A 25879-nucleotide genomic window follows, 5' to 3' on the forward strand; every position below is an offset into this window, starting at 1 on the left:
CTCAGCTACCAGAGTAGACGATGTAGCCTGTAGCTTCAGGAGGCTCCGGAGGTAGAACATGACAGGGTCTGTGCCATCGCAGCAGGGACTTGCAATTTAGAGGCAGGAGGGCCGTGGAAGGTGTCCTGAGGTAAACCGGGGACAGCTGTTGCACAGAAGGAAACTGATACTTGAGTTACATAGCACATCACAGGCCTTTTGGTTCATCAAGTCTGCACTAACCATCAAGCACCCATTTGTGCTAATCCACAGTGAGCGTTCTGTACTCTTCCCACATCCTCATCAGATGCCACTACTCAGCTACACTCGCGAACCTCCCCACCAACATGTCTTCAGGATGTGGGAAGAAACCGGAGCACGCGAGGGAAGTACATGGTCACGGGGAAAACGTGAACACAGGCAGGATTTACTGTGTCATCTAGATGCCACCCTGAGGTGATGCTGTCAGAGGAATAGTGACGAGGTGAGAGATAGCAGGACAAAGGTAGAATACTCCTGGTCTATGTGGGTTCTGGTGGGGAGCAGGAAAGGTGGTTCATGCCTGTGACTGGGTGAGTATAAATGAAGGCAGACCAATCATACCAGTTGTTGAAATTCAGTAACTACACAGCAATCATATCAAACAAATTACAAAATCAGGGCCACGCATATTAATTCAAAGTAAGGAAACACAAAGCTGTCATACATACTAAATATTTAAAATGCAATGCAGACCTCTCCCACTCACAAGTGTGAACCAGTCATACACAGCATCTCGAAACTACAGGCACTACATAAACCTGGGCAACTCAATCACTCATGTTGAATAAATACAGTCTATTTCTTTTGAATAAATATACATTGGCTTGTAACACTATTCAGCCGCAACCCTTTGTTCACATAAATCAGTTTAACTGAGAATTTTTATTTGCGAATCTCATGCTCCATTTTTCACAGCAGAGCCCCAAAACAGGGGAAATTGTAAAGCTAAAAACTAAAAATTCGAAACCTGAAATGTCAGCATTTCAAAAATTCCCCCTTTACTAAGTACTTAGTCTCAGCAATTACGGCCAGTCACCACACACACAAAATGCTGGTGAACGCAGCAGGCCAGGCAGCATCTATAGGAAGAGGTACAGTTAACGTTTCAGGCCGAGACCCTGCGTCAGGAGTCCTATTCAAAAGGTTCAAAGGAACATCTAAACAAGCCTGATGCATTTTGGAAACAAGTCCGGTGGACTGATGGAGTTAAACTAGAACTTTTTGGCCGCAATGAGCAAAGGTATGTTTGGAGAAAAAAGGGTGCAGAATTTCATGAAAAGAACCCCTCTCCAACTGTTAAGCACAGGGGTGGATCGATCATGCTTTGGGCTTGTGCTGCAGCCAGTGTCATGGGGAACATTTACTGGCAGAGGGAAGAATGAATTCAATTAAATACCAGCAAATTCTGGAAGCAAACATTACATCGTCTGTAAAAAAGCTGAAGATGAAAAGAGGATGGCTTCTACAACAGGATAATGATCCTAAACACACCTCAAAATCCACAATGGACTACCTCAAGAGGCGCAAGCTGAAGGTTTTGCCATGGCCCTCGCAATCCCCTGACCTAAACATCATCGAGAATCTGTGGATAGACCACAAAAGAGCAGTGCATGCAAGACAGCCCAAGAATCTCACAGAACTAGAAGCCTTTTGCAAGGAAGAATGGGCAAAAATCCCCCAAACAAGAATTGAAAGACTCTTAGCTGGCTACAGAAAGCGTTTAGAAGCTATGATACTTGCCAAAAGGTGTTACTAAGTACTGACCATGCAGGGTGCCCAAACCTTTGCTTTGGGCCCTTTTCCTTTTTTGTTATTTTGAAACTGTAAAAGATGGAACTAAATAGTTTTCTTGCTTAAAAGATTAAAGAAATGTGTCATCTTTAACTTTATGCCTTTTGGAAATCAGTTCATCTTTTACTCGCTTAGCTATTCACAGTAACAGAAATTTTGTCCAGGGGTGTCCAAACTTTTGCATACCACTGTAAGATGTAGGAACAGAATTCGGCTATTCGGACCATTGAGTCTATCCCATTCCATCATAAGTGATTTATTATCTCTCTCAATCCAATTCTCCTGTTTCTCCCTGTATCCTTTGACGCTCTGACTAATCATGAATCCATCAAGCTCTGCTTTAAATATACTCAATGACTTGGACTCCACAGCCACCTGTGGCAATGAAGCATCTACATATGTTCTAAATGGATGTCCCTCCAGTCCTAGACTGCCCCCCACCCCACTATAGGAAACATCCTCTCCACATTCACTCTGTCTAGACTTTTCAATGTTCGATAGGTTTCAATTAGGTACCCCCCTCACTCTTCTATTCATTCCCGGGATCATTCTGACCCTCTCCAACGCCAGCACATCCTTTCGTAGATAAGGAGCCTGAAACTACTGACAACCACTGCTTTATAAAGCCTCAGCATCACATCCTTGCTTTTATATTTTAGTCCTCTCAAAATGAATGCTGACATTGCATTTGCCTTCCTTACCACCAATTCAACCTGCAAGTTAACCTTCAGGGAATCCTGCATGAGACTCCCAGTTCCCTTTGCATCTCTCATTTTTGAAATTCCTCTCTATTCAGAAAATATTCTACAACTTTATTCCTTTTACCAAAGTGCATGACCATACACTTCTCTACACTATATTCTATCTGCCCCTTCTTTACCCGTTCTCCCAAACCGTAGAAGTCCTTCTGCAGACTCTCTGCTTTCTCAACACTACCTGCCCCTCTACCTATCTTTATATCGTCGCAAACTTGGTCATAAGGCCATCAATTCTGTCATCCAAATCACTGACATATAACATGGAAAGAAGTGATCCCAACACCAACCCCTGCAGAACATCACTGGTCACAGACAGTCAACCACAATTAGCCCCCTTTATTCCAACTCTTTGCCTCCTGCCAGTCAGCCAACCTTTTATCCAAGCTGGTATCTTTCCTGTAATACCACGGGCTCTTACCTTATTAAGCAGCCTCATGTGTGGCACCTTGTCAAAGACCTTCTGAAAATCCAAGTAAACAACATCTACCTGTTATTTCTTCAAAGAATTCCGACAGATTTGTCAGGCCAGATTTCCACTTAAGAAAACCATGCTGACTTTGGCCAATTTAATCATGTGCCTCCCAGTACCTGAAACCTCATCCTTAACAATGGACTCCAACATCTCCCCAACCTCTGAAGTCTAGCTAACTGGCCTACAATTAGCTGACTTTTCCTCCATCCTTTCTTAAAGAGTAGTGACATTTGTAATTTTCCATTCCTCTAGAACCATTGCAGAAGCTAGTGCTACTTGAAAGATCACTACTAATACCTCCATAATGTTTTCAGCTACCTTTCTCAAAACTTTGAGTGTGGTCCATCTAGTCCAGGTGACTCAGCTGCCTTTGGACCTTTCAGCTTCCGAGCACCTTCTTCTTATTAATAGCAACTGACCCCTGACACTCTTGAACTTCTAGCACACTTTTAGTGTCTTCAACAGTAAAGACTGTTATTTCTTTGACCCCCATTAATACAACTCCACCTCCATTTTCCAGACCAATATCCACTTTTACTTCTCTTTTTCTCTTTATATACCTGAAAAATCTTTTGGTATCCTTTTTATTTTATTAGCTACCTTTATTGTATACTTCTTTTCTCCTTACGGCTTGTTTTTGTTGCCTTCCATTGGTTTTTAAAAGCTTCCCAATCCTCTAACTTCCTTCTAATTTTTGCTTTATTATATGCCCTGTCTTTTGCTTTTATGTTGTCTTTTATCTTATATAGAGTTTAAGAGTCGCGATGTGATGATGCAGCTCTATAAAACTCTGGTTAGGCCACACTTAGAGTACTGTGTCCAGTTCTGGTCGCCTCACTATAGGAAGGATGTGGAAGCATTGGAAAGGGTACAGAGGAGATTTACCAGGATGCCGCCTGGTTTAGAAAGTATGGATTATGATCAGAGATTAAGGGAGCTAGGGCTTTACTCTTTGGAGAGAAGGAGAATGAAAGGAGACATGATAGAGGTGTACAAGATAATAAGAGGAATAGATAGAGTGGATAGCCAGCGCCTCCTCCCCAGGGCACCACCGCTCAATACAAGAGGACATGGCTTTAAGGTAAGGGGTGGGAAGTTCAAGGGGGATATTAGAGGAAGGTTTTTTACTCAGAGAGTGGTTGGTGAGTGGAATGCACTGCCTGAGTCAGTGGAGGAGGCAGATACACTAGTGAAGTTTAAGAGACTACTAGACAGGTATATGGAGGAATCTAAGGTGGGGGCTTATATGGGAGGCAGGGTTTGAGTGTCGGCACAACATTGTGGGCCGAAGGGCCTGTACTGTGCTGTACTATTCTATGTTCTATGTTCTATCTTGTCAGATACGATTGCCTCATCCTCCCTTTAGAATACTTCTTCATCTTTGGGATGTATCTATCTTCTGCCTTCTGAATTGTCATCATCCCTGCTAGTGGCCCCTTCCAATCAACTTTGGCCAGCTCCTCTCTATAACTCCTTTACCACACTTTAATACTGATATATCTGACTTTATCTTCTCCCTCTCAAACGGCAGGTAAAATTCTATCATATTATGATTACTGTCTCCCAAGGGTTCCTTTACCTTAAGCTCTCTAATCGAATTTACTTTATCACAGAACACACAATCCAGAATTGCCTTTCTCCTAGTTGGGGGCTCAGCCACAAGCTACTCTAAAATTCCATAGGCATTCTACAAATTTCCTCTGTTGGGATCCAGCAACAATCTGACTTTCCCAATTTACCACCATATTGAAATCTCCCCCCGCACCCCCCCCATGACTATCATAACATTGTCCTTTGTACATACCTCTTCTGTCTCCCATTGTAATTTGTAACCCACATCCTGGCTACTGTTTGGAGGCCTGTATATAACTTCCCGCAGGGTGTTCATGCCCTTGCATTTTCTTAACGCTACCCACAAGGATGCTACATCTTCTGATCCTATGTCACTTCTTTCTAAGAGTTTGATTTCAGTTTTTACCCACGGAGCCATTGTACCCACTCTGCCTTCCCGCCTGTCCTTTTGATACTGTACAATGTGTATCCTTGGATGTTAAGCTCCCAGCTATGATCTTCTTTCAACCATGATTCAGTGACATATTTGCCAATCTCTAACTCTGCTGCAAGTTCATCTACCTTATTCTGTATACTGTGTGTACTTGAATATAAACACCTTTCGTTCTGTATTCAGTACCTTTTTTGCTTTTGCCCTCGTTACAATTCAACTCACCCCACTGACTGCGATTTTGTGCTGTCATCTGCCTGTCCTTCCTCACAGTCTCACTACACACTGTATTTGCTTGTGTACCAAGAGCCCCATCCTCAGCTCTCACTCAGTTTCCCATCCCCCCCTACTTTAAATTCTGCCCAACAGCTTTAGCAAACCTGCCTACAAGGATATTGGTCTCTCCAGGGTTAAGGAGTAACCTGTCCTATTTGTACGGGTCATACCTTCCCCAGAAAAGATCCCAGTGATTCAGAAATCTGAAACCCTGCCCCCTTGATCTAATTCCTCGGTCATGCTAAATCTCAGTCTGCCAAATTCTTACCCTCACTGGCTCATGGCAGAGGCTTCAATCCAGGGATTACTGCCCTTGCAGGTCCTGCTTTCAGCTTTCTGCCTAACTCCTTAAGTTCTCTCTTCAGGACCTCATCCTTTTTCCTACCTATGTCAAACCACGACTTCTGGCTGCTCATCCCCTTTAGAATGCTGTGGACCGGATCTGAGACACAAGTCCCATTAATGCAACATGTACAATATTACCTAATATAAACTATTGTCAGTACAGTAGAGCTACTAGGACTTGATGTTTCAATCCCTATGGTAAGTCGGCACTCTTGATGTTGGCAGTGGGTTTGGAGTGGTGACAAGGAGGGAGTGTAGGTACGTCATCGGGGTCATCAGGTGGACACCCTCCTTCTGTGACGTTTTGTTGATAAGCCCACAACGTCTCCGGAGGGCTCAACGGTGCTATCTGGCGTCCCAGATACACCCCCTCAGTTCCATACCCTCCTGTCTTCATCTTGCAGCCCAGTTGTTGTCTTTCCTTTTAATCCAAATCCATTTGCTGCTTTCTTCTGCTGCATTTGACAAGGACTTGATTGCTTGTTGGAGGGAGTGACCCCTCACCCCCATCTTCTTCAATAGACTGGTCGTAGATGTCGCAACGAATCCCAGAAAACACTGGGCAACATAAATACCCAACAGTTATGTTAATCATGGAGCAGGTACCCTTGTAACGTTGTGCATTTCGGAATGACTGTGGATCTTTCATTTTGTCAGGCATTGTTCAGAATCGGATGGAGGGTGCTTGTTTCGGAGTATTTTGTCTTGTTACTTGTCTCATTGAAGAGCAGTATGGGGGGATCTGCAGGTGAGGATGGAATATTACTATTGGGGAAGCAGCAGAGCAGTGCAAGGGAAAGGAGGCCACTATACATTATTGACAATAGCAGGCAGTGTGCTTGGTAAATATCCCGATGGGCTGGAAGAGTATGAGAGATCTCAGCTGTTGGCTCTAAACATGGAATTCTTGGGAACATGATCACTCAATAATAAATGGTGTAATTTATGCTGGATTCCATACAATGTTGGAAAGTGTATGGTTATGCACTTTGGCAGAAGAAATAAATCGGAAGACTATTATTTAAATGGGGAGAGAACTCAAAGTTCTGAGATGCAACTGGACTTGGGAGTCCTTGTGCAGGATACCCTTAAGGTTAACCTCCAGGTTGAGTTGGTGGTGAAGAAGGTAAATGCAATGTTGGCATTAATTTCTAGAGGAATAGAGTATAGGAGCAGGGATGTGATGTTGAGGCTCTATAAGGCACTGGTAAGACCTCACTTGGAATACTGTGGGCAGTTTTGGGCTCCTTATTTAAGAAAGGATGTGCTGACGTTGGAGAGGGTATAGAGAAGATTCACTAGAACGATTCCAGGAATGAGAGGGTTAACATATGAGGAACGTCTGTCCGCTCTTGGACTGTATTTCTTGGAGTTTAGAAGAATGAGGGGGAACCTCATAAGAAACATTTCGAATGTTGAGAGGCATGGACAGAGTGGATGTGGCAAAGTTGTTTCCTATGATGGGGGAGTCTAGTATGAGAGGGCATGACTTAAGGATTGAAGGGCGCCCATTCAGAACAGAGATGCGAAGAAATTTTTTTAGCCAGAGAGTGGTGAATCTATGGAATTTGTTGCCACAGGTGGCAGTGGAGGTCAAGTCATTGGGTGTATTTAACGCAGAGATTGATAGGTATCTGAGTAGCCAGGGCATCAAAGGTTATGGTGAGAAGGCAGGGGAGTTGGGACTAAATGGGAGAATGGATCAGCTCATGATAAAATGGCAGAGTAGACTTGATGGGCCGAATGGCTGACTTCTGCTCCTTTGTCTTATGGTCTTATGATTCAAAGGATGTGGACGAGGTACTAAATGAGCACTTTGCATTGGTATTCATCAAAGAGAAAGATATGGAGGATCATGAGATTAGCATGGAGCATGCTAAAGAGTTAGGACATTTCGAGATCAAAAAGGAAATGGTGCTAGGTCTTCTGAAAGGATCAAGGTGGAAGACCCCAAAAATGGATGGTTATTGAAAGAAGCAAGAGAATCAACAATCAACAGGTGATGTCCCAGAGTACTAGAGAGTAGCCAATATTTTCCCTTAGTTCAAAATGGAAAATAGGGATAATTGATGAATATTCCAGGCGGGTGAGGATCACATTGGAAGCTATTGGAGAAGATTCTTAAGCGTGGCTTTGTGCAGGGTAGGACATGTCATAAACTTTTTGAGAAGCTGGCTGACATGGGGGGTGGGGTAGGGGGACAGTGAATGTTATCTACATGGAATTTAGTAAAAGCCATTTAACAAGGTCCCTCGTGGTAAGCTGATCTAGAAGCTCTGAGGTGACTGGATAGTTTGGATTCAGAATTGACTTGTCCATTGAAGAGGGGGGTAATGGTGGACAGGTGTTATTGTAGCTAGAGGACAGTGGTGCTTCACTAGGTTTGATGGGGAGGCACGAAGCTTGTGATATATGATATACTTGTGATGACTTGGATGATAATGTAGGTGGGTGGATTATTAAGTTTGCAGACGACACAAAGATTGGTGGAGTTATGGAGAAAGTAGAGTGCTGTAAAAAGGATACAGCAGAATATTCAGATAGATCAGCTACAGATACAGGCAGAGAAATGACATAAGGAGTTTAATCCAAGCAAATGTGAATTGTTACACTTTTGGGGGGGTCACATGTAAGGGAAAAGTATATAGTCAGTGGCAAGGCCCTTAACCACAGAGTGATCTTGGGGTCCAAGAGAAGGAGTTTGTAGAAGGCCCACAAGATTGTTTTTTAGAGGAGCTTGTAGTTGAACCCACTAGGGAAAAAATTAATTCTGGACTGTGTGTTGTGTAGTGACCAGCTTTGATTAGGGAGCTGAATATAGTGGAACCCTTACCAGGCAGTGATCCAGTGATCATAATATGATAGAATTCACCATGCAGTTTGAGAGAGAAGATAAAATCAGATAGCATTATTACCGTGGATTAAAGGGAATCACAGAGGCAGGAGAGAGGAGCTGTCCAAAGTTGATTTGAAGGGGACACTATCAGGAATGAGGTGGAACAGCAATAGCTGGGGTTTCTGTGAGCAATTTGGAAGGCGCGGGATAGATACATCACAAAGAAGAAGTAGTATTCTAAAGGGAGGTTGAGGCAACCATGGCTGACAAGGGAAGTTAAAGACAGCAGAAAAGCAAAAGAAAGGGCATATAACAGAGCAAAAAAAAATGGGAAGCTGGAGGTTTAAAAAAAAATAACAGCAGGAAATTTAAAAAGCAAAGGGAAAGAAAAGATGAAATATGAAGGTAAGCTAACCAATAATATTAAAGAGAATACCAGAAGTTTTTTTCAGTTATGTAAAGAGTTAAAAAGAGGCAAGAGTGGAAGAAATGACAGACGACCTTAGTAAAGTATTTTGCGTCAGTCTTCACTGTGGAAGACACTAACAGTGTGCCAGAAATTTGAGATTGTCGGGGGCAGAGTGAGTGTAGTCACTATTAATAAGTAAAGATGATTAGAAATCTGAAATGTCTGACGATAAGTCACCTGAACCAGATGGACAACAGCCCAGGGTTCTGAAAGAGGTAGCTGAAGAGATTGTGGAGGCATCTTTTAAGAATCACCAGATTGTAGAATGGTTCTGGAGGACTGAAAAATTGCAAATGTCACTCCACTCTTTAAAAAGGGACTGAGGAAAATGTCAGAACATTATATAGCTTGTTTCAGTGCTTGGGAAGATATTGGTGTCCATTTTAAGGATGAGGTTTTGAGGTACGAGGAGACGTGATAAAATATGCTGAAGTCAGCATAGTTTCCTTAAAGGAATTCTTTGAGGAAATAACAGACAGGATGGACAAAGGAGAGGGTGGCCATTGTTTACTTGGATTTGCTAAAGCTTTGTCATGGTGCCATACACGAGTCTGCTAAACAAGATAAGAGCTGATGGTATTACAGGAAAGATACTAACATTGATAGAAGATTGGCTGACTGGCAGGAGGCAAAGAGTAGGAATAAAGAGGGCCTTTTCTGGTGGGGGATGGTGGTGTGGAGATACATCTCTACCAATGGAGGTGTAAGGCGCTCCTTCCCTCCACTAGCGTGCAGGTGTGCAGGTGTCCCGTGGACACACTGTAGCGTCAGCGTAACCCCCAAAAGGGTCACATGAAGCCATGGAAGCAGGTGGTGGATGATTTTATGAGCAGCTGGTGTACATCACAAGTCCAGGTTGTGCAACCACTGACGCAGGCAGACAAAGTCTGAAGAGTATTGATAATGGCTGGGGTCACCCATCTTGTAAAGACTGTTGGACCGTGCGGCAGCGGGAGTGTTTAAAAGCGAGAAGATTGTCGGAGCAGGCAACGGAGTAGAGGGAGACAGAGCAGGAAGGCTTTGGCTCGAGAGGCTGAGGAAGAGCTTCACTCCAAGTGAGGTAAGGCCGGGTAAGTTCCTTTAAAAAATCTAATTACCTTAAGAGTAGGTAATGGAGGCAGCAGTTAGGGCAGTCCAGTGCTCCGTTTGCAGGGTGTGGGAAGTCAGGGTGAGCACAATCGTCCCTGATGACTACACCTGTAAAAGGTGCATCCAGCTGCAGCTCCTGATCCTGACAAACCGAGTTAGGGAACTGGAGCTGGAGCTGGATAAACTTCAGATCATTCGGGAGGCAGAGGCAGAAATAAACAGGAGTTACAGGGAGATAGTCACCCCTAAGAGTCAGGAGATAGGCAGTCAGGATAGGGAAGGGGAATAGACAGAATGAGCAGAGCACCCCTGTGGTTGTTCCCACCAATAATAAGTACATTGTTTTGGATACTGTTGATGGGTCGACCTACCAGGGACAAGTTGCAGTGGTTGCATCTCTGGGACCGAGAAGGGACCCTCAGCTCAGAAGGGAGGGAGGGAAAAGAGGAGAGCAGTAGTGTTAGGGGATTCGATAGTTAAGGGTCAGATAAGAGGTTCTGTGGGAGAGATCGAGAATCCCGGATGGTCTGTTGCCTCCCTGGTGCCAAGATCCGCGATATCTCGATCGAGTTCTCAGTATTCTCAAGAGGGAGGGTGTGCAGCCGGATGTCGTGGTCCATGTAGCGACCAGTAACATGGGTGGGAAGAGTGAGGAGGTCCTGAAAGGTGAGTTTAGGAGTTTAGGGAGTTAGGCACCAAGTTACAGGACAGGACCTCCAGGATAGCAATCTCAGGATTGCTACCAGTGCCACGTGCAGGTGGGTTTAGAAATAGTAAGATAGTACAGATCAACACGTGGCTGAAGACATGGTGCAGGCGGGAGGGCTTCAGATTTATAGATAATTGGGCAGTTTTCCAGGGCAGGTGGGACTTGTTCCGGTGGGACGGTCTACATCTGAACTGGAGGGGGACAAATATTCTTGCAGGTAGGTTTGCTAGAAAGGCTCCAGTGGATTTAAACTAGACACAAGGGGGGAGGGGAACCAGAGTGTAGGAACAGATGTAGGGGAGAAGAAAGAAAAAGAAAATAGTAAGGTTGTTTGCACCATTAGTGATAAACAGAGGGTAAGAGGTGGAAAATTTCTTAAATGCATTTATTTTAATGTGAGGAGCATTATAAGAAAGGTGGATGAACTTAAGGCATGGATTGATACCTGGAAGTATGATGTGGTAGCTATTAATGAAACATGGTTACAGGAGGGGTGTGATTGGCAACTAAATATTCCTGGATTTCGTTGCTTCAGGTGTGATATGATCGGAGGGACAAGAGGAGGAGGTGTCTGCATTGCTTGTCAGAGAAAATATTACAGCTGTGCTTTGGCAGGATAGATTACAGGGCTCGTCTAGGGAGGCTATTTTGGTGAAATTGAGGAATGGGAAAGGTGTAGTAACTCTTATAGGGGTGTATTATAGACCACCAAATGGGGAGCGAGAATTGGAGGAGCAAATTTGTAAGGAGATAGCAGATATTTGTAGTAAGCACAAGGTTGTGATTGTGGGAGATTTTAATTTTCCACACATAGACTGTGAAGCCCACACTGTAAAAGGGCTGGACGGTTTGGAGTTTGTAAACTGTGTGTAGGAAAGTCATTTGCAGCAATACATAGTGGTACCAACTAGAGAAGGGGCAGTGTTGGATCTCCTGTTAGGGAATGAGATAGGTCAGGTGATGGAGATGTGTGTTGGGGAGCACTTCGGGTCCAGTGATCACAATGCCATTAGTTTCAATATAATTATGGAGGAGGATAGGTCTGGACCCAGGGTTGAGATTTTTGATTGGAGAAAGGCTAACTTTGAAGAGATGAGAAAGGATTTAGAAGGAGTGGATTGGGACAAATTGTTTTATGGGAAGGATGTAATAGAGAAATGAAGGTCATTTAAAGGTGAAATTTTAAGGGTACAGAATATTTATGTTCCTGTTAGGTTGAAAGGAAAGGTTAAAAGTTTGAGAGAGCCATGGTTTTCAAGAGATATTGGAAACTTGGTTTGGAAAAAGAGAGAATCTACAATAAATATAGGCAGCATGGAGTAAGTGAGGTGCTTGAGGAATATAAAGAATGTAAAAAGAATCTTAAGAAAGAAATTAGAAAAGCTAAAAGAAGATACAAGGTTGCTTTGGCAAGTAAGGTGAAAATAAATCCAAAGGGTTTCTACAGTTATATTAATAGCAAAGGGGATAAAATTGGCCCCTTAGAGAATCAGCTATGTGTGGAACCAAAAGAGATGGGGGAGATTTTGAACAATTTATTTTCTTCAGTATTCACTAAGAAGAAGGATATTGAATTCTGTAAGGTATGGGAAACAGTTAGGGAAGTTATGGAAACTATGATGATTAAAGAAGAGGAAGTACTGGCGCTTTTAAGGAATATAAAAGTGGATAAGTCTCTGGGTCCTGACAGGATATTCCCTAGGACCTTGAGGGAAATTAGTGTAGATATAGCAGAGGCTCTGACGGAAATATTTCAAATGTCATTAGAAACGGGGATGGTGCCGGAGGATTGGCGTATTGCTCATGTTGTTCCATTCTTTAAAAAGGGTTCTAAGAGTAAACCTAGCAATTATCGGCCTGTGAGTTTGACGTCAGTGGTGGGTAAATTGATGGAAAGTATTCTTAGAGATGGTATATAATCATCTGGATAGACAGGGTCTGATTAGGAACAGTCAACATGGATTTGTGCGTGGAAGGTCATGTTTGACAAATCTTATTGAATTTTTTGAGGAGGTTACTAGGAAAGTTGATGAGGGTAAAGCGGTGGTTGTTGTCTATATGGACTTCAGTAAGGCCTTTGCCAAGGTTCTACACGGAAGGTTAGATAGGAAGGTTTAATCGTTAGGTATTAATATTGAAGTAGTAAAGTGGATTCAGCAGTGGCTGGATGGGAGACGCCAGAGAGCAGCGGTGGATAACTGTTTGTCAGATTGGAGGCCGGTGACTAGTGGTGTGCCCCAGGGATCTATACTGGGTCCAAGGTTGTTTGTCATACACATTAATGATCTGGATGATGGGGTGGTAAATTGGATTAGTAAGTATGCAGGTGATACTAAGATAGGTGGAGTTGTGGATAATGAAGTATGTTTTCAAAGCTTGCAGAGAGATTTATGCCAGTTAGAAGAGAGGGTTGAAAGATGGCAGATGGAGTTTAATGCTGATAAATGTGAGGTGCTACATTTTGGTAGGACTAATCAAAATAGGACATACCTGGTAAATAGTACGGGATTGAAGAATGCACTAGAACAGAGGGATCTAGGAATAATGGTGCATAGTTCCCTGAAGGTGGAACCTCATGTGGATAGGGTGGTGAAGAAAGCTTTTGGTATGCTGGCCTTTATTAATCAGAGCACTGAGTATAGGAGTTGGGATGTAACGTTAAAATTGTATACGGCATTGATAAGGCCAAATTTGGAGTATTGTGTACAGTTCTGGTCACCGAATTATAGGAAAGATGTCACCAAAATAGAGAGAGTACAGAGAAGATTTACTAGAATGTTACATGGATTTCAGCACCTAAGCTATAGAGAAAGGTTGAACAAGTTGTGTCTTTATTCTTTGGAGCATAGAAGGTTGAGGGGGGACTTATAGAGGTATTTAAAATTATGAGGGAGATGGATAGAGTTGACGTGGAATGGCTTTTTCCATTGAGAGTAGGGGAGATTCAAACAAGAGGACATGAGTTGAGAGTTAGGGAGCAAAAAATTTAGGGGTAACATGAGGGGGAGCTTCTTTACTCAGAGAGTGGTAGCTGTGTGGAACGAGCTTCCAGCAGAAGTGGTTGAGGCAGGTTCGATGTTGTCGTTTAAAGTTAAATTGGATAGCTATATGGACAGGAAAGGAATGGAGGGTTATGGGCTGAGTGCAGGTCGGTGGGACTAGGTGAGAGTAAGTGTTCGGCACGGACTAGAAGGGCCGAGATGGCCTGTTTCCCTGCTGTAATTGTTATATGGTTATATGACACTGCCCAGAAGAAGGCAATGGCAAACCACTTCTGCAGAAAGCATTGATCAGACTGCACTTGGAGTATTGCAAACAATTTTGGGCCACTTATGTAAGAAAGGACATGCTGGTGTTAGAGAGGGTCCAGAGGAAGTTCACAAGAATGATCTTGAAAACGGAGGGGTTAACATATGAGGAGTGTTTGATGGTTCTGGGCCTGTACGTGCTGGAGTTGAGAAGAATAAGGGGCAATCTCCTTAAGACAGGTTCTTGATTAGTAAAAGTGTCAGAGGTTCCTGCAGGGGGATGGTGGGAGGTGGTTACAAGACAGGGGTGCAAGATTGAGAGAGATAATAAATCAGTTATGATGGAAGGGTGGAGCAGCCAATGGACCAAATGGCGTTATTTCCTACGCCTTATGGTCAAAGTCCACCTCCCTGAAAGTGACCACATGAGTTGATTGGTAATAAATAAGGCGTCTGGCCCGTCTGCCTTCATTGATTGATAAGGATGTAATGTTACAGCTTTATAGATCTTTGCTTCAGGTTCACTTATTGTGTGTATTAAAGTTCCTTAAGACTGTTATAAGCTGGGGAGGTGCTGAGGGAGTGAGGATAAGCTCCCACTACCTATTAAATGCTCCCAGTGCATGCACCTCAAACAGCCTCTGACAACCGAGTCCTGCTCCTGGACAGCCAGTGAGATTGTAGATCAATTGTGGCGATAGACAAACTGCAAGGGGTCCAGGTCCTTGCTCAGGCAGGAGTTGATTCTCAAAGCACTTCATCGCAATAGATGTGAGTGCAATTGGGTGGTAGCTCACCCTGCTCTGCTTAGACAATGGCATGGCTGTTGCCCTTTTAAAGCAGCGACCTGCTGCTGCAGAAGTGAGAGATTGAAGATGTCCTTGAACACTCTTACCAGTTGGTTGGCACAGGTTTTCAGAGCTCTGCCTGGTACACCATCAGGGCCTGATGCCTTGTGAGTGTTCACCCTCTGGAAAGATGTTCTGATTTCAGCATCTGTGACAGAGGTCACAGGGTCACCAGATGCTGCAGGGATTTGTATATGTGTAACTTTATTCTCCCTTTCAAAACATGCATAAAAGGTGCTTAACTCATCTGGGAGAGAAGCAGCACAGACATTCCTGATGTTAGGTTTCACTTTGTGGGAAGTTTTGACCAACAAACTCTGCTGGAGCTGATGTCCATCCGGTTCTATCTCTAAACTCAATCAGAATTTTTTTTTTCACTCTTAAAATAGTCTTCTGTAGGTCATACCTGGACTTGCTTAGTTTTGCATCATTGGTCTTGAATAGCACAGATCTAGCCGTCAGCAGACGATGAATCTCCTGGTTCACCCACAGCTTTTGGTTTGGGTATACATTCTTCTCCACCTCCCTTGTCCATTCCTCCTCGGTCCTCACCACTACTACTGTTTTCTTTAGTCTCTGCTTTTAAGCTGGGGGGGGGGCGGGTAGAGGAGAGAAATACAGTCATGTGCGTGTGGGCGTGGGGTGGCATGGTGTTGGTGGTATCACCAGCTCTACGGGTGATATATTGCTGGTGGATACTCAGAGACTTCTTCAGGCTGGCCTGGGTGAGATACCCCGTGATGATAGGGAACACAGTCCTCATAGTTAATAATCTCTAACTGAGCCAAAACATGATGAATTCCTTCTGCATTCATTGCAATGGCTGCACATTCTTCTGGCAATATCATTTGTATTAAAATCAAAACAACCTCTTACGCCAAATTTAATAAAGATAAATCATTTTTATTTGGTAAATTCAGACCTATCTTCTTCTCGATATACATTGGGTGTTGTGTGCTTCATTTCCATTTGCAGGTGTTCTATCGGAGGGCAGATATGGCCATTGGCTCACTGACGATAAACGAGGAACGCTCTGCAATTGTGAGTTTTTCTGTTCCCTTTGTGGAGACTGGGATTAGCGTGATGGTTGCCAGGAGCAACGGGACAGTCTCCCCATCGGCTTTCCTTGGTAAGAAAGGCCGCTTTGATGTGAAACGTCTATAGTTTTATCTGATCTAAAAGTTAAACATTGTTGACAGTACCAGGTGGTGCTTTGGACTCAGATGTGGAGACTGATTAAAAAATTTAAAAAATGGACAAGACTCTGTGGGATACATGTGGTATTGGTCCAACCCCAGGATAGGAGAGGGGGGTGGAAAGTCAGACTCAATTGGGAAGGAGGGGAGAAGTGGTTTGGTGGAGAGGAGTTTGGTTAAACTTCAGAATTAACATCACCTGAGTTTATGATCACATTTGTGATGTTGAGCCCCATTGATTGCATCTTTCAAGGCAGGAGGGGAGATCCGAGCCTGAAGCAGCAAAGTGATACCCAGAGGAATTCCTCTAGGTTATGGGTTAAACTGGAGAAGAATAGATACACTTCTAAAACTAGGCAAGGGGTACACACTTGTCTCAGCTGTCACTCTTGCCTTTTCAGAGCCCTACAGTCCAGCTGTGTGGATGATGATGTTTGTGATGTGCCTGATGGTAGTTGCTCTCACTGTCTGTGTTTTCGAGTACTACAGCCCTGTCGGATATAACCAAAACCTCCAGAGTGGCAAGAGTAAGTTACCATTTCTTGCATTGCCAGAGAGGGACTGGGAAAGCCTCGTATCTGGTTCACACTATTCCATGACAATGGTGTAAGTTCACGGTTTCCATTGAAATTTTCAGAAGATTATGAAAAGATTTCAGTAAACCGTTAGTGGTGTGAGTGGTCAAGAACAGGACAAAGTATAAACAACTTGTTTGTTTGTTGCTAGATTAGGGAGTGAACGGAAGAACAAGTTGGGAGCTTCCCTCATTCTGTGTATCTAACTGTCTCTCCACAGTTACAGGGGGTCCAACATTTACCATAGGCAAATCGGTGTGGCTTCTCTGGGCATTGGTCTTCAACAACTCTGTCCCCATTGAAAATCCCAAAGGTACAACCAGCAAAATCATGGTCCTAATCTGGGCCTTCTTCGCCGTCATCTTCCTGGCAAGTTACACCGCAAACCTGGCAGCATTCATGATCCAAGAGCAATTCATTGACACCGTCTCAGGCCTCAGCGACAGGAAGGTAAGGAGCAACCTTGCCCCAACAATGCTAGCACTATGCTGAAAGCCATCTGGATCCACCGCCTCCTCTAGATCCTACTTAGTGTCTCAAAGGCAATTGTAAACTCACTCCCAGGGCTCCGCTCAAATAAGCCTCCCTCATCAGTAAGATCACCTCCGCCTCCCCTTGTACCAAGGTATGAAGGATAATCTTGCGGAAGTGAATTAGTGTCCGAGGGCATGAAATGGCATCCTAATGAATGGTGGAGGGATTTGGTGGTCAGTGATCTCTGTGTAGCTGGGGTGTTAGTCAGGTCCTGATGAAGGTTTGTGGCCTGTCATGGGATGTCTTGTGTTAAGGATGATTTCCTGGATAACCGGGAGAGGTCATAGGGAATTCAGTAATCTGAACAGCTGTCTTCAGGTGTAAATGATGTCCTGGACTGTTAACTGGAGCTACCTAGCTTGTTCAGGGAGTTCTGGTATATTAATACTAATGGGATTAGAACTTAGAACATAGGACGCTATTAGCAGAGCACAGACTCTTCGGCCCACAATGTCGTGCTGACTTTATAACCTACTCTAAGATCAATCTAACTCCTCGCTCCTGCATAGCCCGCCATTCTCCCATCATCCATGTGCTTATCTCTGGGTTTCTTAAATGGTCCTAATGTATCTGCCTCGACCACCACCCTTTCTTGAACAAAGGAATTTGACATCCCCAGTCATCTGGTACTACTCCTGTGGTCAGTGAGGATGCAAACATCATCGCCAAAAGCACAGGAGTATCTCCCTGAAGTAACCTGGGGTGTATCCATCCAGCCCTGGCGATTTATCTGTTAATGTTTTTCTAAAAGTCCAGCTCATCCTCTTCTTTAACAAGAACTCGTTCTAGCATCTCCTCCTGCTTTACTCTGCCCTCACAAACATCAAGGATTCCTCTCACTGAAGCAAAGTATTCATTAAGGACCTCCCTACTTCCTCTGACTCCAGGGCATTTCCTCTACTATTCCTGATCTGTCCTACCCTCACTCTACTCATCTCACTGTTCTTCACACATGTGTAAAATGCCTTACAGTTTTCCTTAAACCTACTCACCAAGACCTTCTCGTGTCCCCTTCTAGCTCTTCCAAGTCCTTTCTTCAGTTCTTTCCTGGCTACCTTGAAACTCTCGAGTCCTGTCTGATGCTTACTTCCTAAATCTTAAGTAAGCTTCTTTCTTCCTCTTAACTAGATGTTCCACATCTCTTGTCAATATGGTACCTTCACTCCACCATCCTTTCCCTGCCTCATGGGACAAACCTATCCAAAACCCCATGCAACTGCTCCCTAACAACCTCCACATTTCTGTTGTGCATTTCCCTGAGTACATCTGTTCCCAATTTATGCTGCCAAATTCCTGCCTAATAGCACCATAATTTCCCATCCCGCAATTAACTATTTCCCTATACTCTCTGTTCTTATCCCTGTCCAAGGCTATAGTAAAGGTCAGGGAGTTGTGGTCACCATCTCTGAACTGCTCTCCCAGCAAGAGATCGGATATCTGGCCTGCTTCATTGCCCAGCACCAGATCCAATATGGCCTCTCCTCTAGTTGGCCTGTCTATATAAAGTACTTCATCAGGAATCCTTCCTGGAAGGACATAACAAATTCTGCCCCATCTAAACGTTTTGCACGAAGGAGGTGCCAATCAATACTTGTGAAGTTGAAGTCCCCACTGACCACAACTCTGTGTTATTTTTGAACCTTTCCAAAATTTGCCTCACAATCTGTTCCTCAGTGTCTCTGTTGCTACTGGGTGCTGGAGCAGTGGGAGGGGTCTATAGAATACTTACAATCGTGTGATTGCTTCTTTCCTGTTTCTGACTTCCATTCACACCAACTCTGCAGATAATCACTCCATAATGCCTTCCCTTTCTGCAGCTGTGATACTATCACTGATTCACGCCTCCTCCTCTTTTACCTCCCTTTTGAAATATCTAAACTCTGGATATCCAACAGCCATTCCTGCTCTTACAGTAGCCAAGTCTGCATAATGGCCACAATATTGTAGCACTGATCTATGCTTCAAGTTCATCAACCTTGTTACTGATACTTCTGTGTTAAGAAAGACACTTTAATCCATCCCATTGACCCTAATTTTGCCCTATCCTTGAGGTCACCCTCAAGTTCCAGTGTAACCTATCCTTTTAGTACAGGTGATACCTTCCCCAGGAGAGATCCCAATGATCCAGAAATATGAAACCCTGACCTCTGCACTAATTCCTCAGCCACACATTCATCTGCCAAATCATTATATTCTTACCCTCACTGTTGCACAGCACAGACAGCAATCTAGAGATTACTACTCTGGAATTGGAATTCTCAGAGTCGACTCTGGGATTTTCTCAGGAGTTTGTTTTGAGGAGATTTTCATTATGTGAAAGGAGGTGCTGAGGTCGAGTTTCAAGCGAAGGGGCCATCTGTGGGGGTGTGGTGGGTGCTAACATTGCCACTGATTGTTAAAGGTATTGCAACAGGTGAGGGGAGATGTGGTATTCAGGAGACTCTTGGTGTTAAACTGTGTCCAAGAATGTGAAAGGGGCATCTTGAGATGTTGATTAGCATCTGGGAATCTCTTACTGTTGTGCTATAAATTTGATTTTAAGAGGTACCTTGATGGATTTCAGGTTTCTCTGGGACATTAGAACAGTTGCAGAACTGTATCAGAGTGTTTCTGATGTGTTTAGGTGCATCTTCATCCAAAGATAGATATTTGGTTCCTGAGCCCGCGACTTGAGGCTTTTGTATCTCCATCCTGATGCAGCAGTGAGAAGAGAGCGCGGCTGCATGGAGGGGGCCCTTGATCTCAGATCTCATTGGATGAATATTTGGGTTTCTCATGTTCTAATCTCATATGTTTGGTGCAAAATGCAAATTCCATGACTTGAGCCATAACTCCCCACCTCTAAATAGTGAGTTATTTTTGGAGGGTGAGGCTGGGAGCCCTGGGCAGTGTCAATGAAGATCCTACAGTGGCTCCCGTTCTCCTCTTCGGTTTTCTTACTGACTACAAGTGGAATGAATGTGGACTTGTAGGCCAGTAATGTGAGATTCCAGTGACATCTTTTCACGGACAGTTTCAGAAACCTCAGGATCAATACCCGGCATTTCGATTTGGCACAGTTCCCAACGGCAGCACCGAGAGGAACATCAAAAACAACTACCCAGATATGCACTCCTACATGACCAGATACAACCAACGTTCAGTGGAGGATGCTCTGGCTAACCTGAAATCAGGGTAAGCTGTGGGTCTCATTAGCACCCGGCATCTGGGTGGGATCTTCTGGCCCCTGCTATGCTACACATAGCCAGTCTTTGCTCAGGATGATGGATGGTTTGGGCAAAATAGAAATGTAGCCTCATTGGCTGATTGTAGATCTGGTGGCTACAAATATAGGCGTGGAATTAGTTATGAAGGATTTTTTACTTGGTGAGCAGTGATGAGCTGGAATCTGCTGTCTATTGAGCAGAGATTATTGATAACTTTAAATGGAATGAGGACCAGCATGCGAGGAGAACAACCCTGCAGTGTTATAGAGACCAAGCAGAGCAGAACAGACAGCACTAGTCCAGAGAGCCACTGTGGGATGATTGGCCCTCATACTTTGGCTCAGGTTGGCTCACCTCTTTTAGAAATTCAGGATCACTGTCTACTGCCAATTTCAGGAGACATTTCTGAGAGTTACTTCCCCTCAGTTTTTTTATCCAATTTTTATGCACTGCTGCTGGAGGTGGCTCTGAGTGGAACGATTCGTAATTGCATTAGACAGGACTGATGGACCAGACGGACTTCATCTGTTTGTCTGCTATTTAAATCTTGCAGAGGCCATTACGGGGACAGTGCAGATTCACCAAGATAATCTTAGACCCTTAGACCTACAAGGGTTAAATTACGGGGACATTTTGCTTGAACTAGACATTACAAGTGCAGATTTAGATTATGATTATGGGAATATCAACTTTATTTGCCATGTACATTACATATAATAGGAAGTTCCTGTGGTGTGTTGTCATGCAGAAAAAACAACAATATTCAACCATTCTAAAAAAATAAACTATATAAAAATAGGTTGAAGTATGCATATGGTGACACATAAATCCCAGCCTGTATTTCCAATGTAAACATTACAAAAAGTGGCTTCAGGTGTTTACAGTGCAGTACGGAGACTGAGGTAATAGATAGAAGGGGCTGGGGAGGGAATGGGGGCTAACCAGAATGATCGGTCAGATTAACTGCCTGGGTAAGAAACTTCTAAGAAGACATGAAGTTTTTGTTTTAATAGCCCCATAGCACTTACTGGAAGGGAGCTTTAGTAAAGTCCAGTTTGCAGAGTGGTTAGTTTTGCAATGATTAATCCTGCCCACAAATACAAATCCGGCAGTGATGGTAAACTGCAGCCAGTGATCTTTTCCACTGACCTGACAGCTTGCTGTAGTTTCTGTAAGGACAGTATTGGCTGATGTGAGATGCTGTCGATGACGGCGTGTACAATTGCTCCAGTGTGTTCTGGGGAAGCTAGAACTTCTCCAACTGCCTCAAGAAGAACATCCTCTTCTGAGCCCTTCTGTTAATGAAGGAGATATGCCCAGAAAACTGAGTGTTGAAATGGTGATACCTGTAGAGACGTAGGGGATGGATGAGTAGAGGGGACACACATTTCTCCTGAATTTGATATGCGTATATATGGTTTTAAGGGCATTCAGCTGCAAGCTGTTGTGATCGAGCTTGCTTAGTTCCTGGTGGTGCTTGGATTTGTCACTCTGGTGATTAGTGCAATGACAGTGGTGTTATCTGCAAACTTTATCAGTTTAACTAATGCATCACTGGAGATGCAGATGCAGCCACTGGTGTACAGAGAAAGGGAGGGGAGAGAATACCCTCCTGTGCCACACGAGTGTTGGTTGAGTTGGATGTGGATTTCCTCATGATAGTCCTGAACAAGAGTGTATTGTTTAAACCTAGAGTCTGTCTACTAAAAACCATAAGACATGGAAGCAGAGTTAGGCCATTCAGCCTATTAAGCCTGCTCTCATCCCACTTATTATCCCACTCAGCCCCATTCTCCCGCCTACTTCCTGTAAACTTTGATACCCCGCTAATTAAGAACACATCAACCTCCACTTTAATTATACCCATTGACTATAGATTTGCTACCCTCCAGCTAAAACAAAAATCCTCCTCATCTCTATTTTAAAGGAATGGCCTTCTATTCTGAGGTTGTAGCCTCCGGTCCTAAACTCTCCCACTGTAGGAAACATCCATGTCCACTCTGTCTAGACCATTCAATGTTCGATAGGCTTCAAACGAACGCCCCTCCTTCCGCATATTCTTCTAAACTCCAGTGAGTATAGGCCCACGGCCATCAAACACTCCTCATACATTAACCCTTTCATTCCCAGGATAATTCTCATGAACCTCCCCTGGAAACCTCTCCAATGTCAGCACATCCTTTCTTAGAAAAAACTGCTCAGACTACTCTGTGCAACCTGACTAATGCCTTATAAAACTTCAGCATTACATCTTTGTTTTTATATTCTTGAAATGAATGCAATCATTGCCTTTGCCTTTCTTACTGCCAACTGAACCTGCAAGTTAACCTTTAAGGAATCCTGAGTCTATATATTTACTCCTTCTGACGTAACCCCACATTTCCCTACACTCTGCCACGCGTTGCCCATTCTCTCAATCTGTCCAACTCCTTCTGCAGATTCCCTGCTTCTTCAACAGGCTGTGCCCCTCACCTACTTCATATCATCTGCAAACATGGCCACAAAGCCATGAATTTTGTCATCCAAATCATATACCTACTGTATAATGTGGAAAGAAGCGGTCCCAACACCAACCCTTGTGGAACACCACTAGTCATCAGCAGCCAACTGAAAAAGGCCCCCTTTATTCCCACCTCTTTGCCCCCTGCCAGTCAGCCAATCTTCCATCCATGCTAGCTTTTCAAAGACCTTTTGAAAATCCAAGCAGCACTATCCACGGACTCACCTTTGTCTATTCTGCCTGTCAGACAAGTTCTTCCTTTGGCCTATTATAGGAAACTTTAGCCTATATTATCATATGCCTCCAAGTACCTTGAAGCCTCATCCTTGGAATCCAACATCATACCATCACTGAAGTCAGGCGAACTGCCACATTTTCCGTCTTTTGCCACCTTTACCAAAGAGTGGAGTGACAACTGAAATTTTCTGGTCCTCTGGAACCATCCCCGAATCTAGTAATTCTTGAAAGATCTCTACTAATGCCTCCACAATCTCTGCAGCTACCCTGGGGTTTAGTCCATCTGTTCCAGGCGACTTATCTCCCTTCAGAATCAGAATCAGATTTAATATCACTGGCATACGTTGAGCGGTAGTGATAGGGAACTCAGAGGAACAGACAGGAGATTCTATGGACGTGAACGGGATGCCCAGATGGTATGTTGCCTCCCAGGTGCCAGGGTCAGGGACATCTTGGGTCACGTCCACAGCATTTTAGAGGGGGAGGGAGAGCAGCCTGATGTCTTGGTACACATTGGTACTAGTGACATAAGAAGGAAAAACAATGAGGTCCTGAATGGAGAATTTAGAGAGCTAGGACCTCCCGGGTAGTAATTTCTCGATTGCTACCTGTGCCATACGCCAGTGAGGATAGAAATGGATGATTTGGCAGATAAATGTGTGCCTGAGAAGTTGGCATAGGGGCAGGGCTTCAGGTTCTCGGGTCACTGTAATCTGTTCTGGGGGAGGCATCACCTGTAGAGAAGAGACGGGTTGCACCTAAACCTGAGGGGGACCAATATTCTTGGGCAGGTTTGTCAGAGCTGTTGGGGAGGGTTTAAACTAATTTGGCAGGGAGTTGGGAACTGGAGTGAATTGACTCAGGATAGGACTGGTGGTATAAAAACAAAGATAGCGTGCAGTCAGACTGTCAGGCAGATAAAAGGACAAAATTGCAGCCAGCAGGGTGGGTATCAGTGCATTAGGGATGCAGAATCAAAAAGGGTAGCAAATAGAATACTCAAAAAGTTATATCACAATGCATAGACTATAAGAAATAAGGTGAACGATCTTCTCGCACTTTTACAGATTGTCGGGTATGATGTTGTGGCCATCAAAAAACTAGGTAATGATAGCAATCTAGAAGATTATAAGGCTAGCAGGAAGGAGTTTAAGAATGAAATTAGGAGAGCCAGAAGGGGCCGTGAGAAGGCCTTGGCATACAGGATTAAGGAAAACCCCAAGGCATTCTATATGTATGTGTAGAGTAAGAGGATAAGACGTGAGACAATAGGACCAATCAAGTGTGACAATGGAAAAATGTACATGGAACCGGAGGAGATAGCAGAGGTACTTCCTGAAGATAAATCCAAGGAAGGCGACCAGTCCAGATGGTGTCCCGGTACAGGTTCTCCGGGCCTGTGCGAGCAAGCTAGCTGGATTGTTTGCTGACATCTTCAACTGCTCCTTGCTTCCGTCTAAGATCCCCTCGTGTTTAAGAAGGCAACGATAATCCCAGTGCCGAAGAAGAGCAAGGTGTCATGCCTGAATGACTATCGACCTGTGGCTCTGACATCAATTGCTATGAAGTGCTTCGAGATATTGGTTATGGCACACATCAACCACAGCCTACTGGTCAACCTCGACGCTTTGCAATTCGCCTACCAGAGCAACAGGTCAACGGCAGATGCCATCTCTCTGGCCCTACATTCCTCCTTAGAATACCTGGAGAATAAAGACGCATACGTAAGGCTCCTTTTCATTGACTACAGCTCTGCCTTTAATACCGTCATTCCAAATAAACTGATTCCTAAGCTCTGGAACCTGGGCCTTAGCACTCAGATCTGCAGCTGGATCTTCAACTTCCTCACAGACAGGACCCAGGCTGTAAAAATAGGCGACAGGCTCTCCTCTACAATCACTCTGAGCACTGGTGCCCCGCAAGGCTGTGTACTCAGCCTCCTGCTGTACTCACTGTACACCCATGATTGTGTGGCCAAGTTTCCATCAAACTCAATATATAAGTTTGCTGATGACACCACAACTGTAAGCCATATCTCGGGTAATGATGAGTTTGAGTACAGAGAGGAAATTAAGAACCTGGTGGCATGGTGCGAAGACAATAACCTATCCCTCAACGTCAGCAAGACGAAGGAATTGGTTGTTCACTTCAGAAGGAGTAGTGAACCGCACAACCCAATTTACATCGGTGGTGCGCAAGTGGAACAGGTCAAAAGCTTTAAGTTCCTTGGGGTCAATATCACAAATGACCTGACTTTGTCCAACCAAGCAGAGTCCACTGCCAAGAAGGCCCACCAGTGCCTTTACTTCCTGAGAAAACTAAAGAAATTTGGCCTGTCCCCTAAAACCCTCACTAATTTTTATAGATGCACCGTAGAAAGCATTCTTCTAGGGTGCATCACAACCTGGTATGGAAGTGGTCCTGTCCAAGACCGAAAGAAGTTGCAGAAGATCGTGAACACGGCGCAGCACATCACACAAACCAATCTTCCGTCCTTGGACTCACTTTACACCGCACGCTGTTGGAGCAGTGCTGCTAGGATAATCAAGGACATGACCACCTAGCCAACACACTTTTCATCCCTCTTCCCTCCGGGAGAAGGCTCAGGAGCTTGAAGACTCGTACGGCCATATTTAGGAACAGCTTCTTTCCAACTGTGATAAGACTGCTGAATGGATCCTGACCCAGATCTGGGCCGTACCCTCCAAATATCCACACTTGCATCTCAGTTTTTTTTTGCACTACCTTACTTTCCATTTTCTATTTA

At 44.1% G+C, this 25879-nt stretch overlaps 1 protein-coding gene across 1 annotated transcript in view; it reads left to right on the forward strand.

The window, feature by feature from the left end:
- Positions 1-25879, forward strand: part of LOC134336574 (glutamate receptor ionotropic, NMDA 2C-like) — a 118949-nt gene that overhangs the window by 78321 nt on the left and 14749 nt on the right. Inside the window, exons 7-10 of the mRNA XM_063030860.1 lie at positions 15840-15993; positions 16462-16587; positions 16856-17085; positions 20183-20343. Of these exons, the coding sequence (XP_062886930.1) occupies positions 15840-15993; positions 16462-16587; positions 16856-17085; positions 20183-20343 (671 nt within the window). The remainder of the gene's footprint in view (positions 1-15839; positions 15994-16461; positions 16588-16855; positions 17086-20182; positions 20344-25879) is intronic.

The sequence above is a fragment of the Mobula hypostoma genome, chromosome 22 (genome assembly GCF_963921235.1).
Source record: "Mobula hypostoma chromosome 22, sMobHyp1.1, whole genome shotgun sequence".
In the NCBI taxonomy this organism is placed as follows: domain Eukaryota; kingdom Metazoa; phylum Chordata; class Chondrichthyes; order Myliobatiformes; family Myliobatidae; genus Mobula; species Mobula hypostoma.